Source organism: Phascolarctos cinereus, unplaced genomic scaffold (assembly GCF_003287225.1).
Source record: "Phascolarctos cinereus isolate Bilbo 61053 unplaced genomic scaffold, phaCin_HiC Scaffold_9;HRSCAF=440, whole genome shotgun sequence".
In the NCBI taxonomy this organism is placed as follows: Eukaryota; Metazoa; Chordata; class Mammalia; order Diprotodontia; family Phascolarctidae; genus Phascolarctos; species Phascolarctos cinereus.
The window spans coordinates 219374361-219393049 of record NW_027556402.1 but is presented as its reverse complement, the minus strand read 5'-3'; the positions used below and the strand labels follow the sequence as shown (position 1 = coordinate 219393049).

Sequence of the window (18689 nt, the reverse complement as noted above, 5' to 3'; positions counted from 1 at the left end):
AGAATTACTTTTTTCACCCCTACTCTGCTATGTTAAATGGTCTTCCACTCAAGATACAACTCAAGTTCTTAATCACCTGTAAGGCCTTCCTCCTCATCACCCCAGCCTTGAGTGATCATTCCCTCATCTTAACTCCTCTTAATACTTAAATATCTATTTTGTTAATATAATTAGAAAGACAGGACAGTTTAACTGGAGAGTAGAATGACAATAATATTGCCAATATTTCTAAGCAGGATACCAATTTCCCTAACACACACCATGACAGCATGAAAACAGATATAACTGAATGTTTCAGTGGGTGGCTACATTGTGGGAGTTGAGCTGTGTGCTACAGAAAGAAGATGAGTAAGGGAACAGAGTGATAACTCTTTGTGGCAGGGCAGTTTGGTTCTGAGAAGACTGATTACCTCTCTAGAGTTCCTTGTGTCCTGGAATATGCTATCACAAAGTATGCTCTCTGACCAAATTCTCAAGCAAAGGGTCAAGCAGTGATGACTGCTTATATACAAGTTCAGCAAAAGTCACACCCCACACATCTTCTGCCTCTTTCCCTAGTCTCTCAAGGTGTGCCTAGGTCATAGGCACTAATGTATGAGCCAATGGGTCCTGACTCTTATGGCACATAGCACATATTACTTTGTTTTACATATATACATATTTTATAATGCCTTTTTTTTCTCTTTTGCTGAGGCAATTGGGGTTAAGTGACCTGCCTAGGGTCACACAGCTAGTAAGTGTCACCTAGCTGCCCCTATATTTTTCATGTATGGAAAGGACTCCCCAGCTACACAGTTAAGATCCTTTGAGGGCAAAGGCCACATCTTATACCACTCTATATCTATACTGCCCTTTATGTACAGTGAATAACTATTTTTGGTGATACTATCAGTTATTTGAATGAATGAAAACATCTAACAAGCACTTACTACATACTAAAAACTGTGCTAAGTACTAAGGATACAAAAAGAAAAGATAGCTTCTGTTCTCAAGGAGCTCACACCATAATGGAAGAAGACAACACTTGCAGGGAAATGCATCTGCAGGGTGGTTGGCAAAGACTAGGAATGTTTAGAATATGACTCCCCTACAAAGGTGAGGCCCACCGTCCCTGGGAAGGGTGGAGTGGAACTAAGTGTTGGAGTACAGAAGGAATCTGCTTCTTTCTGGCATGGGTGTGGATACAGGGTCAGTGTTTGCACAGGAGGGGAAAAGGAAAAATGGCAATGGCAATAGGATTGGGAGTGGGCAATCCAGCTTATCAACAGGGGCAATTTAAACAGACACCAGAGGTCAAAAAGTCCAAACTGTAACTAACCAAGAAGCCTCTGCAGAACATTCTCCAACAAAGGGTCATCCAGCCTTTGACAGAAGACACGAGTGAAGGGATACTCACTGCCATTCCAAGCAGCACCTGACATTTTTGGACAGCACTAATTGTTTACTTATGTGTGTGTATGTATTTATGCATATTTTTACACACATACACACACACACACACACATACACACACATATGTCTTTACTTTAACCCTCAATGTCCTTCTCTGCAACTTCTTCCCATTCCTCCAAGTTCTAACCTTTTCAGTCAAGCACAACAAGTAAGTCTAATTCCTCTTCCATCTGAGAGCCTTTCAAATATTTGAAGACAATTAATATGTCTTCCTTAAGTCATCTCTGCTCCAAGATAAAATGTCCAATTCCTTTCACTGTTCATTGCATGGCCTGGTCTCACGGCCCCTCCCCCAGCCACTCTTCTGGGGAACTCTCTAGCTACGCTATTCAATGTCCATCCTAAAATTCAAGATCCAGCACTGAGGACAATAATGCAAATGTGTTCTAACTGGGGCAAAGTACACTGGGATACTGACCTCCCATGTGCTGTAGATTATGCCTTTCTTAATGTAGCTTGAGAAAGTAATAGCTTTTTTAGTTATCTAACATTGTTTATTCATACCTTGAGAGCAACTGCAGTCTACTATAGACTAGTCCCAGATCTTTTTCCACAGGAAAGGTTGTCTAGCCTCAGGAAAGGTTGTCTAGCCACAATTCTCCAATTTTGAACTTTTTAACCCAAATAATGAACTTCATATTTCTCTATTAATTTCATCCAACTTTATTCGGACCACCATTTTAGTGCACGCAGGTCTTCTGGGGTCCTGACTCTGTTGTCCAATGTGTTAGCTAGCTATTCCTCCTAGTTTTGTGTCAGCTGCAAATGTGAGGATCTTTGCAAGATCCTAGATCAAGAGCTACAAGAGACTCTAAGGTAATTAAGTGACTTGTCCCTGGTCACACATATTAAAGGTTAATAAGGTAAAGGCAAAACTGAGACTCAAGAGGGTATAATGCCCAAAGTTACAGAGTTAGCAAATGGTAAATAGGACTTGAAGTCAGGTCTTTTGACTCTGACTTTTGTACTTTTTCCACTCTATTACACTGGTACCCTAAAATCACAAGTGATTTACCTATGTGAATCCATTCAGAGCACAAATTAGCAATCAACTACGTTAACCACTGGGGCCCCACACTCTGTGATATATTTTCTCAGTATGCTTTGTTCAAATTTCTCACACACAAAATTGTAATTACTGCTACAACAAATAGAAAAGTAAGGATGAATGATGCCATATAAATTTGTGTCATTAAATTCCATAATCTTACCAAACTGAAGTAAAAGGTCATCTTCTAACACTGGTTTCAAATACTCCTCTTTCTCCCAAGGCACTGGGTTGCATAAGGAATTCAAATACTCTGAAGTTGGATTCTAGAGAGAAAAACAATTATATGTTATTTTAAAATGCTTTTAATCATGAAATCCTACTTAAAAAACCAAAATGTTAAGAAAAAGAAACCTATATTGTCTTTCAGTACAGTAGTGAGTTCAAAATTACTATTTCCCACTTCTGAAAGCTGTAAGGATAACTACCTTCTGAACGGCAGATGATACTTTCCTGCTATCTAATAAACAACCAATGTTTAATTTTCTTCCCTGTAGGAGTGGGGACCAAAAGAGATACCAGTGTAAACCTGGTATCATCTACATGCAATAAAGAAATTGTAACCAAAATCCCTAAACTACTAATGAAATTAATTTCTGGTTTAGCTCTACTTGAGGACCTTATCTTATGCATTATGTAACAGCCCTACCACCAGGCACAGTACACATAGAAAAGACTTAATACAAGTCATTTGAACAAATGAATTTTTACTTAAAATTCATCAAGCTTAACAGGTTCCTAAAAGTCACTATAATCCTGGTCTCACATTCTGAATTTGATAAGACATCTGTTTCCACAGCTCAAACAAAGTAAATAAAAAGATCTAATATTACATTCCTTTTGCAAATACCAATTTTTTTTCAAAGAAATGTTAAGATATTTAAAGATACTTAGAAAATATTTCATACATACATTGATCCTTGGTATAAGCACTTCTTCAAAGGCTGTGATTTCCCCAATATAAGGAACAGAAAATCTAAAAGGTTTTGTTCTTTTGTTTGCTCTTTATCTGCCTCACACTTCTGCTAAGGAGTTTATAAATATTGCAAATTAGGTCATACACTTACCTTAAGTCTAATGAAATTTATTAGCTTAATGTATCCATAAAATTCAAGTCCTGCAGAAAAAAACAAACTAATGATAACACTAAATCTTACAATACAGAAAATACAGATTACCATAATGCCTTATTTAAATGAACTGTTCTTCTGTAGAGATTTGTAACATTAATCAATACTATTTCTATACTCACATATTTCTGCCATTCAAATTATTTTAAATTTAAAAAATAGGAAATAGTAATTTTAATACTTAGTAAAATCTACAAGTTGCAAGATCTAAAAAAATGTGAGTATCATAAATATAATATTAGAGTAAAACAATTTTAGAATGCTATTGTTCACTTGAGAAGACTATGGCAAAGAAGATAGATGTCTGGGCTTGGAATCAGAAGACTTAGGTTCAAATTCCACTTCTGATGCTTCACTTTAAATAAGTTACTTAACCTCTGGTCCTCAGTCAACTAAGACTTATCAACTGAAATCAAAGACATCTCCAATTTGACTTGGTGAAGGATGTTTGAATTCCAGGGATATCATAGATCCTTGATGTTCTAACATTCTGCTTATTTATTAAAACACACATGATCTACATAAAATTCAGTCATTTGACATTAGAAGTGATACTAATTTTCCAACCCTCATTGCACCTTAACTGTATTCCAGCTTAACTAGAATACGTAAGTTGTCTCAGGATAAAACAAACTTCTTGACCTGGAATTTAAGGCCTTATACAATCTACCACTGAAGATTTTTTTTGGGGGGGGGGACGAATTGGAGCACATGGTCAGATCTGTGTTTTGTTATTATTCTTAGCTTGATGTTTGGATGGAAGAGATAGGAAGCAATGAAATCAGATAATGAGACCCTGAACTGGGGGTGAGGCTATACAAATGGAAGAAAGGGGGCAGATAAATGTGATATTATGAAGGTAGAAGCAATAAGACTTGGCAACTGATGGTGAGGTGGGGGGCTGGGGAGAAGAGACAGAAGGTAAAGAGAAAAATGTCAAGGATATTTCAAGGTTATGAGCTTTAGTGGTTCCCTTAAGTAAGAAGAGAAAAAGTTCAGAACTGTGAGAATACCCAAACAAAGGGCAAGAAGTTGAAGATCCAGTAAATATGGCTAAGAAGGAATGGCCAAGAGGAGAGTTATGAAAAAAGTTATGAAACCCAAAGAAGGAGTAGCCAGGAAGAGAAGTGGTTAACAGTATCAAAAGCAGCAGGGATATGTAACAGAATGAAGAGCAAGGAAAGACCATTGGAATTAGCAATAAAGAGACTGTTGGAACCTTGGAGAGAGCAGTTTCAGTCCAGAGGTAGGTAGGATTAGAAGTCAGATTAGACAAGACTGAGAAAAAAAGCAGATGGTAAAAGCAGAAAAAAATCAGAAGAGACTACATCTAGTAGCTTTCATAGCTGGGGGGGGGGGGGGGTTCTTGACCAAATAAGGGACAGAAACAATTATAATAGATTAAATAGGAACTTATGATTACATGAAAATGAATCACTTTTTTTTTTTTACAAAGTCAAACCAGCTAGGCTAACAGATAAACCAGGCAACTGGGACAAAAAATCTTCGCTTTAAATATCTCTGATATCCAGGGTTTCAGCCAAAATGGTGGAATAGAAAAAATACTACAGATAGGCTCTCTCAATATTCCCCTCCAAACAACTTTAAATAATACCTCAAATCTAATTTTGGAGCAGTAATTTGGTAAGTCATGTTTTCCCAGCTCCAATAAAGTAAATAAAAAGATCTAGTATTATACTCCTCTTGCAAATAATGCCAATTTTTTTCAAAGGAATGTTGTTGGTATTAAGGTACTTGCAAAATACTTCATATTACATTGATCCTTAGGATAACCACTTCCCCAATGGCTGTGATTTCCCCAATATGAGGAATATGAAATATAAAAGGTTTCCTTATCTTTATATGTGTATTGGCCACACCCTCACACTTCCGCCCAGGAATTTATAAATTAATTAGGTCATTCACTTACTTTAAGTCTAATGAAATTTATTAGCTTATATATAAAATTCATAAAATTCAAGCTCGGCCAACAAAACGTTGAGTGCGAGAAATTTTTCAAGCCCAAGAAAACTTAAAAGGTCTGAGACACCGGGGAGAGGCCTGGCCCAAAAGACAACACATAAAAGGAAGACAAAAAAAGGGAGGGTGGGGATGGTTGAAGGTCAGAAAGTTAGAGAGTAAGGAAAAGAATGAAAGTTGACTAACCTATGATCCTTCCCAAAATGGATGCCCTGGCAGTAAGCCACTAACATGAAAAGGGGCCAGTAGGTAGAAAGGTTAGAAGAGTTTGCTTTCAGTTGTGGTAGGGATGGGAGAGAAATAAAAGTTTGTTAATTGAAAACAATTAATTTTTTTTAAAAGGGGAGGGGGAGCCAGATGAGCAGGACAGCTTTGAAAGATGTTGAATTTATTTTATGTGCATATATATACATACACATATATATATATATATATATATATATATATATACATACACACACATATATATATATACATACACACACACATACATGTACAGCCACACACACATACACATATGTGTGTATGCATATTTTTAAAGCAAGCTGTATGTAATAGAGATTAGAGGATTTATAAGTAATCTTTTCATGTTTTACTTTGTATACAGAAAAGTTCATTTTTCAATGTTTAAGTCCAGAATGAAAAAATGAAAACAACAAAGGCTCCATATACATACAGCCAAATACTGATATCAGCACTTTTTGTGGTAGAAAAGAACTAGGAATCTAAGTAGATGTTCCATCCACTGGGGATGGTTAAATGAACTGTGGTATATGAATGCAATGGAATACTACTACATGGTAAGAAACGATGAATATAGAGATGCAAGGAAAAACTTAAATGAACTGATATAAAGAAACGTAAAGAAAGCCAAGATGTATGATACATGTATGAAATGTGATGACTACAAAGATGCAAATGGGAAGAACGATGACCACAAAACGATGAAAATGAATGTTGCAAGAATACAAAAATGAAAGAAGAGATATAAGACCACTCTCCCCACACTTTTACAGAGGCAGACAGTTCACAGGTGTGAAAAACTGGATATACTGTCAGATTTTTTTTCCAATGTATTAGCAGAATCTGATTTCTTTTCCTCTTCCCTTTTTTTTTTTTCAGAAAACACTCCTGGTAACAAAGAATGGTTCTCTGGAAGGGAGAAGGGGGAAGGATAAAGGAGTAAAATAAGGTGATGTAAATATAAAAGATAACAAATTAATTTAAGAAAAAAAGATATACAATGACAGCATGAAGGGATGGCAGGGTCAAGTAAGAGTTTTTAAAGCATGTCAGACATGTGGACATGTTTGTAGGCAACAGGAAAAGAGCCAGCTGATAGGGAGAGCTGGAAGATATGAGAAAGAAAGGGAATAAATGAGGAAGTGAGTTCCCAGGAGAGAAGTAGAATCATGAGCGCAAGTGGTGAGGCTGGCCCTTTGGCATGCTCTAAATACACGAACTACAAATATCCTTTTCAAAATTATGTAATCCTATATGTGTGTATATACACATGTATGTATGTGTATATATATATATGTATGCATGCATGCATACATACACACACATGCGCGCGCGTGCATGTGTCTGTGTATGTAAAACACTTTACTTTCCCTACTTTCCAGCAATTACTTTATTTCTCTACTGACTTCTCTTCACATATGTCTACTGTGTATTCCTTAGTCCCTTGGTGATCATTTCAATGCAGAAAACAAAATATTTCTCAAAGTTCAAATCATGACCTGAATATCAATGTAATCTATGCTTCGAATTAGTTCCCAAGGTTTTCATTCTAAAGACTAGCTCATACTTCAAAAATCCCAATCCTCACTGTTGCCCATGCTCTTTCATACCCTAATTCACACATGATAAAATCTATCTTTACAATTTTCTTTTTTATTAAACAGTAACACAAAAAATAAGCACTGAAACATATGAAAGACCCATTTTTCTGGAAGAACACCTGTATAACTGACTAAAAGGTGAACTGACTTCCAGTATGGATTTTAGACCATAAACTATTATCAATCTATAATCTCTGTCCAACTGTCAAAAATACTTTAATTCTATGAAACAACAGGTGGTCACTCTTAAAGTTTCACTTCGGAGAAATTCTATAAAGAGGTGAAAAAATCGATGTTTAACCTCAATCTCAAAACAAAAATAAATCTTTCTAAAAAAACACACTTACCATGTTTATGGACCATGTTATCAATATCAAATTGATGTTCAGTCTTACAGTGAGAAAATGTTTCTTCAGCGGAAGTGAATAACCTGAAATGCAAGCAGAGTCTTCAAGGGGATACAGCCCAAGGAATAACAACAACAAGTATTTATATACAGCATTTTGTTTCCAAAACTCCCACAAATATTATCTCATTTAATCCTCTCAAACACCTTAGGATGCAGGTGCTATTATTATTCCCATTTTACAGATAAGGAAAGAGAGGAAGAGGTGAAGTGACTTGCTCAGAGTCACAGACAGTATATGTCTTTAAGGCTGGATTTGAATTCAGGTCTTCCTGACTCTAAATCCAACACTCTACTCACTGAGTCACCTGATTGCTCTAAATATTAAATCATCTTATATTTCAATGAATCTTCAAAATAGGTACCACCTCCACCGACAAGAAGTTTACAATCGTCAAGAATCCCTCCCATATTGTGCAATTATTGTCCCTGTCTTTCCATTAATATTCCACAAAGGATCCATCTCCTGTGCTAAAGGCCATACTGTAGTTCTTTTAACATTTTAATATATATATCAGTGCAACAATCAGGCTGAGCATCTGCTATTTCTTACTCTAAATATTCTTACTGGTATCTTTTGTCACCTGCAAAGCACCATTGCTAATAGCTTCCTGCTTATATTCACATGACTGTTACTGTTTTTGAAGTCACCTGGAATTGTAATTCGTCGGAGAGTGTGGCATGCCATTGTTTTATTTAAATCTTTACCCTGTCTTCTCATTTGGTTCTGGTTTTGACTTCTGTTTTGACCAATCCATTTTATCTTCCAGTCAGCTGATTGTGGAATGACTCTCACATCTATAACCAATTGTTTCAATGTTATCAAAATACAATTAATTTCCTTTTGGTACTCGAAGAAAGTTTGTTAAATATGATGTAAGGATTCTGATTCTTCTATAAGCTTAAGGGAACTTGTATTTCTTTATCTCAAAACACATTTTCCTTTCCTGGCTGAAAAGATCACAAATTTAGTTAAATTTCCACCTTCTTCCCCAATTGTGTGGAAGTCATCAAGTATCAAAGTAAACGTTCAATTAGTTTGCAGGCTCTTCAATGCAACAAACACTTAGTAAGAGCAGGCCTGCACAAGCTGCAGTGGCCACTTACAGCCCTCTGGCAGGCCAAAGGATTTGGGGTGGGGTGGAGGGCCCTAGAAAGATGCTGAGAATGTATCTATTTAAATTGTATCCATATGTATAGACCCATAATTATCCATTTAAATGTATCCTCTACATTTTCGAGGGCTGCCCAAAATCCTTTGCTGTGCGGCCTCGGCAGGTTGTGCAGGCCTGATTAAGAGTGTACTATGTGAGGGGGGCAGCTAGATGGTGCAGTGGATAGAGCACTGGCCCTGGATTCAGAAAGACCTGAGTTCAAATCTGCCCTCAGACAACTGACACTTACTAGGGGTGTAACCCTGGGCAAGTCATTTCACCCCACTGCCTCATAAAAAAAAAAAGTGTACTACGTGCTATGCACTTGGAACACAGACCAAAACAAAATAGCCCTGACCTCTAGAAATTTACTTAATGGGGAGGATACACATCAAGTGTATACTAAACAGAATTCTCACTTTGTTCAGTCTCTGAATAAATTAAAAAAAAACTTTACTATGTGCCAGGTATTGAGGACATAAAGTAGAAAAAGTCCCTGATCTCAAGGACCTAACATTATAATCAGGAAAGCCAACTTATACAATAGAGGAGTTCAGCTTCGGAGTGGACGGAAACCCCAAAGGCCCCGAGGGTGCAGGATCGATGGCAAAGCCCAAGAGTTTGTAGTATACATGTCTACCAAAAAGAAGAGGCCTACCACCTACGGCAGTGAATCTAAGTAACCGAATGGAGAAGGGAAACCAGGTTCCCTCCACCAGGAGGGATGGGGGACAAGGGGAATCAGTGCCAACCAGGAGGTTGTGTTCCCTGTGGGCAGGAAAAAACAAGATGACCAAGCATCCCATCAAAGGATGGTGCTTACTGTGGCCTTTGAGTGTATCACCATACAAACCAAGTCTGCCAACTTTTTAAATTTATTAGTTAATTTAATTTGCTTGTTTTTTTTTTTAATTTAGGATGATCTTGACCTTTCCTTCCATCTAGCTGCAACTTTGTTCTGATAACAGGGATGAAATTCAGTTCCTACTGTAAAGTAACCAATTCTTGGTTGTTGGACAAAGATCATTCATTTACAATACAAGCAGTTACATTAATGTTTACAAACAATCTTAAGAACCATGCCATTCTTAAGTACCTCTCTATCCCCTTTTCTGTCATGCCACTATCACTGGAAAGGAGTTGGCATCTGACAGAGAGGAATTTTTTGCTGCTTTTTTTCTTTCATAGGTTACTGCTGCCAAAAGTTCTCTAACTTTCTAGTGATTAACATCTCCACGTTTAGCCTGGTTCTCAGACAACAAAAATAATCTATAGCTGGAATAATATTTGAAGCCTTTTCAGTTTAGCTGGAACCTGCCAGGGCTTGCTTTTCACTTGCACTGGCTTCAAGAACACAGGGTCACCTCCAATACACAAGGCATCAAAGTAGGACTTTTGTAGAAGTATCTTAATTTACTACAACTCAAAATTAGTCCTTAGAATCACAAAATTTAAGAGCTGGAACTTTAGAGATCATCTAATCTAGAGGTAAGGTAACACACAATTTTAGTTGCAACTTGCCCACCATCACTCAAGCTAGTTAGCAGCACAACCTACATAAGAATCCAGGACTCTTGAATCATGGTCCAGGATTCTTATCATTCACTACACCGTATTACCAGGTTGTGAGTTTTATTTGGTACTCATATAAATATTTGCCCTTTTACTACCAAAGTTCATTTGTCTTCAAAATGATAATAATTTGTATTTCATAAGGTTGTTTGTTACAAAATATCTTGGACACATAAAGCTTTTTTTCCTCTCTCTCTCTAGTACCAGTGCTCAAAAATATTTTCTACTTGAAATTCTTCCCTTCTCTTCAAAGTGCAAATTGTACTTTTAAAGGCTCTGAGCTGGCACAAAATGCTTTTAGAGAAAAAAAGTATAAAGCACAATTTATTAATCTGGCACATTCCCACAGGGCTTTAATGCTTCCAAAATGATCTTACAGTGTTCCAAACCTACTTGGCATTCCAAACGTACGTAGACATCGTGAGGTCCAAAGTTCTTTACTATGTGATTTGCAAAAGTGAAGGACACAAAAACTAGGACGTTGCAGAAAGTAAACTATGCTGAACAGCATTACTGAGAACAACTGATTAAATGTCTCATATACGCTTAGTACATGTGCATCAATCACAGTTTGGGTAAAGTTTTTCACCAATTAAGGATTTGTCGCACTCATTAGACCTACCCCAAAGCAGTATCTGTGCATCCGAGTGTGATATAGTGCAAAGCACACAGGACTGGGAGTCAGAGGATACATGTTTGACACTGGCTTTTCAATATACTGTGTGACCTTGAGAAATCATTTGACTTCTATGAGGTGCTTGATAACTTTGAAGACCACTTTGAGTTCTGAGTCCTATTATCCTAATGAGTAACAAGGCAGCACTATTCACAGAGGGGCTGCATAAGGAAAACAAAAAAGCACCAGAATGGGAACCAAAAGACCACATTTTGAGCAGGAGCACGGACATTTACAAGTCGTGTAAACTTGGACAAGTCACAAAATCACAGAATCTTAGTGATGGAAGGTATTCATCCCCATAGCATTACATAACAGGGCAAGGAGGGGATGTACACTATCAAAAGAATAATTCTGTTTTGCCAATATTCCCTGATAGCTAATATATACATATATATATATAAAAGAAACACATATACACATTTTTGCATGCACGGCGTGCACACTCGAGAGTGCGTGTGTGTGTGTGTGTGTGTGTGTGTGTGTGTGTGTGTGTGTGTGTATCCATACCCTTATGGGGGCACAGGAATAGACGGAGGGGTGGGCCTAGAGTTGGAAGACCTGAGTTCAAATCCTTAAGACACCTACTTAGCTATGCGACATTAGGCAAATCACTTAAAAAAAAACTCATTTGCCTCAGTTTCCTCAAATGTAAAATTGGGATAACAGCACCTACCTCACAGGGTTGCTGTGAGAACCAAAGGAGATATTTGTAAAGTTCTTTAGCATAGTGCTTTGTATGTAGTAGGCATGATATAAATGCTTATTCCCCTCTCCTTCCCCTCCCCCCCTTATCTCCTACCCTTAAGTCTTTCAGCTCAATGGCTGGATTTTTCTGGAAAATTCCAATTTCTGATATGACCTGGCTTCTTTTCTCATTGAAATCATGGCTTAGGCCCCATTTTTTTTATTCCAGGAGGAATTTTCTCTTAGAATTTCTAATTGCCATAATTCCCAGCCAATGAAGGCTCCTCATACCTGAAACAGAACTCCCTCTACAATGTCCCTAAAAGCAGTCAACCAGTACCTACTTGAAAGCCTCCAGGGATGGTGAGATACCACCTTCAGAGACATGACCTCTCACCTTGGACAGCTCTTTCTTCACATATCAATCTAAACCCTGTCTCTGTGCAACTTCTACCCGCTGCTCCTAGCTCTATTCCCTGGGACCCAGCAAAAACAAGTCCAGTCTCTTTGCTACATGATAACACTCCAAATATTTGAAAACGTATGTTCCCAAGTCTTCTCTTTTCCAGGTTAAACATAACTTGTTCTTTCAAATGATTCTTCTAGGGTAGTTTCAAGTAACTTCATCGTCCTAATTGTCCTAGCTTCAACACAGTCAGTCCATTCTGTCAACATCATTCCTAAAAATGAGGCAACCAGAACTGAACAAAATACTACAAAAGTGTTAACTAGGGCAGAATTCACATTATGGAACTACACATTTCCTAATCAATACTTGTACTATCTTAATTTCTGAACCCTACTGCAGAAATTTATATTAACCCAATTAAATTTCATCTGATTTGATTCAAGCCTTCACTCTAGCCAGCCAAAAACTTTTAAAATCTCAATTTTATCGCCCATCTTCAGACTCGAGGAACATGCTCTTTATGTCTCCACCCAAGTCACTGGTAAAAACACTGACTAGAACTCCTTCAATCTGTTTCTTCATCTGTGAAATGGAGGATCTGACTACTGAGCTGTATACCTACTTCAGAAAACGCTTTAGAGGAAAGTATAACACAATGATACAAAGGTGTCCTCTTGCACAAAGAACATGACAACACTAAAGCACCAATAGACATAACAACTTATTTAGGACAAGTCTAACTCTCAGAATTAAGATATCATTACTTACTATCTCTCAATTCGATCTTCAGAACTCAAATATGACATTTTTAGGGCTAGACAGAGTCTTAAAGATTATCTATCCAACCTCTCCATTTAACAGTGTAGGAAACTGAGGCCCAAAGAGGCAGAGTGACTTAGGATCAGAACTAGAAGGAACTTCTGAGGTCATCTGGCTCACCTCCTCATTTACAATTAAGGAAACAGCCCTAGAGAGATAAATTGACTAGCCCAAAATATTTAAATAGGGAGAAAACATTTATTAAGCACAAAGTCACATAACTAATAAGTGGCAGAGCTAATACTGGAAGCCAGGTCCTCTTCAAATCTAGCAGTCTTTCCACTACACCAAGTTGCCTCCCTTGAGATAAGCTACATGACTTACTTGAGGTCACACAATTGTCTCCTGAGACCAATGCTGATCACAGAAAGACCTCTCAGCAGACACCTACGGTTAGCATTTAGACGGCAGGGCAATATTAGAGCTGGAAGGGAACACAAGTCTCCCCCCATTTCAGCTATCCACATGATGGTCCTACAGCACAGGTCTGATGTATCCTATCTCCCATGCAATAAACTGCATTGTGTCCCTATTACCCTCAGGTAATCTAAATCTAAAATCCTTTCTTTTAAAGCCCTTCATAACCCGGCCTTGGTACAGGGCCTGATCTCCTTACTCCTGTCTATAGCTAAACCTGGTTAGTCTGCCTGCCACAAGCCTCTCTCCCCACTTGGATCTAGATCTCATAAGGCACAGGTGTAACCTTGTAACCTCCCCTCACTCTCCATTCAAGAAACTCTAGTGGCTACCTATTACCTCCAGGATCAAACATAAAATCCTCTAAGGTTCAAAGCCCTTTATAATCCTAGCTCGCTCTGACTTTTCCTGTCTTCCTAAACCTTACCCCAAGCACTAGGAGATCCAGTGACCCTGGCTTCCCTGATGTTTCTTACATGTGCCATTCCATCTTCCAGGTATTTTCCCTGACTGTCCCCCAGCCCTGGGGCTCTCCTCCTCCTCATCTCTGCCTCTTGGCTTCCTTCAAAGTCTCAGCTTAAGCCCCACTTTCCGCACAAAGCCTTTCTTGGTGCTCCCTAACTTCAGTGCTTCCTGTTCCTCAGAGTATCCCTAGTTTATCCTGTTGATAGGGTGTTTGTACATAGTTGTTTAGAGGTTGTCTCCCTCGTTAGGCTGGGAGCTCCTGGACAGCAGGGGCAGTCTTTTTCGTTTCTTTGTATCCCCAGGTCTATAGCACATAGTAGGTGCTTGTTCTTGATGACTCGACTTGGAACTTACGGGGCTCAAGGGAGAAAGGACAGAGATCAAGTAGATAATACACGTGGAGTCCAACCCCCTCATCTTACAGATGAGTTAAGTGAGGCTTGCTCGGGTCACATCCTAGTCTCTGACATGGGATTTGAACCCAGGTCTTGCAGGGCTCTGAGGCTACAAAGCCTCACCACGAGCTGGGAGGCAGGTGCTACGATTCCACACGAGGATTTTACAGGTGAGGAAACTGAGGCTCGGCCTTGCACCGGCGAGGCCTGGAAGCCCGGGGCCCTCACCCGGCCCCTCCTGCGGAGCCAGCCAACGAACCTGTCACAGAACAGGCAGGGGGTCTGCTGCTTCTCGCGGCGGGGGTCCGCCTCCTCCTCCTCCTCGTCCTCCTCCCAGGCCTCATCTCCGCTGTCCGACGACGCGGGCGCCGCCTCCTCCTCCTCCTCAGCCTCCTGTAGCCGGCGCCTGGCGCCTGACACAAGCACAAGACAAGGTCTGAGGCCTCGAACCCAAGCCCCACCGGCCAGGCCTAGGCCGCTGCTGGCCCCAGTTGCTAAGGGGAAGGGGATACCCACCAATGACGCCCGTTACTAGGGAGCACATGGCGGCCGCCTGCAAGCGGGGAGGAGCGCGATCCCTGAAGGGGAAGACGGAGGGGAGACGTGGGGGGTGGGCTGGCGCGTGGGAGCCCCTGGGCCAGGGCCTGGGGACAGCCGGCACGCACTCACGCACGCACGCACGCGCGCGAGGACGCACGCGGTCTCGAGCGAGGGGCGCCGGGGCAAGAGAGAAGGGCAGGAAGGGGGTGGGGGAAGGGAAGGACGGTCTGCGCGCGCGCGAGCTGGCGCTCCTGCTTCCGGCTCCGCATGCCGGCAGCTGGGGAAAGGGTATCACGTGGTCACGACTCCTCCTCCTCCTCCTCCTCCTCCCCCCCTCCCCCCCCTCCCCGCACGGCTGTTCCTTTCCAAAGAGGGGGGGGCTTTGCCGTCGCTTCTCTCTTTGGTTCAATTGCCAGATCCCTGGCTCGGCAGCTGAAGCATCGGGGTTCAAATCCCGCTTACGGAGCTTACTCTCTATGACCTTGGGAAGGTGACTCAGCCTCCCTGGGCGTAAATTTCCTCCCCTGCAAAAGGAGGGGTGTGGACTAAGCGGCCTCTGAGATCCTATCTGCAGCTTCCTTCCCCCTTTCCCCCCATGCTTGGAGGAAGGGAAACAAAGCTACATGGCTTCCCCTCTGCATCCCCCCCTCCCAGATGCTGCAGCGCTGCAAGCAGACTGAGAGCCCTCCGATGGAGGAGGGGGAAGAGGATCTGCAATGGGCCAGGGCACAGAGGATGTCCTCTTAAAAAAAAAAAAACCCTGCCCACGTGCACTGCAGACACCCAGGTCTATGCAGATGCCGCATTCTCCGAGCCTTTACCATGGAGACAAGCCACGCTAATTTTAAAGCTAGAATGTCTTTCCCCTCCTATCCGTATCTTAAATCAGAGAGATTTGCAGTGTGATGAAAAAGCATCCTGGTTTTGAGTTTAAATCTGAGCTCTATCTCCGATTTCCCTATATGACCTCAGTTAAGTCACAGTTAGTGAGGGCCAGTTTCCTTACCTGTACAATGAGGGAATTGCGTTAAATGAGCCACAAGGTTCTTTCCAGTTTTAAAAACCCAGATCACACTGATATCCCCTTTCTCAGGATATCTATTGCACCACTGTCCAAATCACCCAAATGGGTGCTTAACGCTAATCTTAGCTGCAAGGTTATATGGCTTTGCAGTCCTATTAGGGGATTGAATTGTCTTTAGTAACCAATTTTTTTAAAAAAGTTTTAATTTTTAACTATTAATTTTCATAATGTGGACATGAGAAGCATCAGTGGCTTCCTGGAATAGAAAGCTGCCCTCAACCAGGAAGACCTGAATTTATGCCCCACCTTTGCCTCATACTAGCTGAGTAACCTTAGAGAAGCTAATTGACCTTTCAGGTCCTCCTGATAACCCCAGACTATAAATTGTAAAATAACTACTGTTTGAAGTAGTTCAGGGAATTCCCTGTAGGGATGAAATCACAAGTCTGATACCAAAATATATATATATATAGAAATAGAATCATGCTGTATAAGGTTCAAGGATGGTGACATTTGGATTTTCTGGGTCCAAGTATATTTCAACTAAAAGTGACTATGACTTTCACTGTGTGACTATTACCCTTTTTCTGAAGTTAAGGAGGACATCAGTCAAGGAGTTAACAGCTGGCTGGCTGCTCATTTACTCAATCCACAATCACCTACTGATCCCACAGTCGATGGTACTGAAACTGAATTCCGTTTCCCATGCCACCCCAAGCCCCAATTCAATTAGATTACTTGTTAGACTCTTGGAAAGCAGGAACAATACTTTACATTTCTTCATGTCCTTCTGTGTTTCTCATGAACTATCTTGTACATACTATCACTTAAATATTAGTTGAATTCATTCATTCATTCAACCAATACTTATTAAGTAATTATAGTTTAATAAGCAGTGTACTAAGGCACTGGAAATTAATACAAAACTTAGATGAGATCCTGTCTCAGCCCTTTAATACTGAAATGGAAGCTCAGTATCAGTGGAATGTGGGCTGCCCCAAAGGTTAATGTGATCTTAAGCAGCACAAATATTATCTAGAGTTCCCACTTCTCACATACTAGCTGTGTGACCATCAGCGAAGCTCTTAATCTCTGTGCTGTACGTTGAAAAATAATTAACGTGGTAGGAGGATTTTCCTTACCAGGAGTTAGATATACCAACAAAATCACAGCTTTGTTTCGGTTAGCCATTTCTGACTTCATTTGGGGTTTTCTTGGGAGGGCTACTGGAGTGGTTTGCCGTTTCCTTCCCCAGCTCATTTTACAGATGAAGAAACTGAGGCAAATAGAGTTAAATGGCTTAAGCCCAGGGTCACATAGCCAGTAAGTGTCTGGAACTGGATTTGAACTCAGATATTCCTGACAACAGGTCCTCCATCTAGCCACTGTGCCACCTAGCTGCCCTGAAATCACAGATACACACAAAATAAAAATCTATTTGTACTGTTACTTAGGCTGTCTTCAGTAGTAGGTACCACATTTTAGGAGGCACACTGATAAACTAGAGCATGTTTTAAAAAAAAAAGAGTCAAGATTGTGTAGGGGCCGTTACATGAAAATCAATTGAAAAACTGGAAGTGGTTAGCCTAGAATAGAGAACAAGTTGGGGGTATAAGAGAAGGAAAATGACAGCTGTCTTCAAATATTTGAAAAGTTGTTTATCTTATGAAATGGAGAATGAATATTCAGTCTCTGGAGGGGAGAACTGAAAAAGGTAGGAATTAGATTACAATAAAGCATCTTGACTCCTCTCCCAGCTTCACTTCCAAAATTCTCTACCTTGTCCCAGCTCCCTTCTCACCCTGGATGATCCTTCTGCCCCTGTAACTCCCTCCATTTTGAGGCACTGTTCCACCCAGCAATTCACCACTCTTCTCCTGGCTCTGCTCCCTCCAGGCTTCATTCCCAAGCCCCAGTGTGGGTATCTTCTCCTCTGCCCATTTCTGCTGCCTTTCATGGGTTGTCTTCTTTCACTGAAGGAGAGTGAGGCTGACATCTACACAAAGCTCACATCCAATTCACTGGGAAGTCAATCCATCACCCTCATGATGTCATTGGTCCTCTTCCAAGGACAAAACAACAGCATCATCTCTTTCATTAGAATGTTAGCTACCTGAGGGCTTGTATTTTATATTCCCAGTGCTTAGCATCGTGCCTGGCATACAGTAAGTGCTTAATAAATGCCCGAGGACTTAGTTTGGAATAGATTGCCACCACTGGTGCCCAAGCAGAGGCTGGATGTTAGAGTGGGGAATCAGAGCTGGTCAGGGCCTTGGGTGTAATGTCAGAGATTTGCAGAGATTCCCTAATCTCTCCTGGTTCAGCTCTGAGCCCAGCCACCCAGCCACGTGAAAGATCAAAGACCTTAACTTCAGCTGTCATGAATCTGAATGAGATAGCCCACTAACCACTAAGGAGTTCTGGGTAAATTCCAGTGGACAGTCAAGTCAACCAGCTTTTATTAAGCACCTACTTTGTGTCAGGTGCTGTGCTCCACCCTCCCGCACTAACAGAACAGCAGGAAGCCCCCAGCTAGTAACTTTTGGGTCTTCTTCTAGCACTGGTACCTAGAGCCAAGGCACTGCCTTCCTCTGGAGTGCTTAACATGGAGTACATGAACCTGCTTTGTAGTCATTCTGATTATTACATTCCAAAATAACTGGTTTCCTCT

At 40.5% G+C, this 18689-nt stretch overlaps 1 protein-coding gene across 1 annotated transcript in view; it reads right to left on the bottom strand.

Annotated features, from left to right (window-relative positions):
* Positions 1-15265, bottom strand: part of PRMT3 (protein arginine methyltransferase 3) — a 149408-nt gene extending 134143 nt beyond the window's left edge. Inside the window, exons 1-5 of the mRNA XM_021001936.2 lie at positions 14971-15265; positions 14714-14867; positions 7802-7884; positions 3568-3617; positions 2664-2766 (exon numbers count right to left, since the gene is read on the bottom strand). Of these exons, the coding sequence (XP_020857595.1) occupies positions 2664-2766; positions 3568-3617; positions 7802-7884; positions 14714-14867; positions 14971-14998 (418 nt within the window). The 5' untranslated portion in view covers positions 14999-15265. The remainder of the gene's footprint in view (positions 1-2663; positions 2767-3567; positions 3618-7801; positions 7885-14713; positions 14868-14970) is intronic.
* Positions 15266-18689: the final 3424 nt, after the last annotated feature.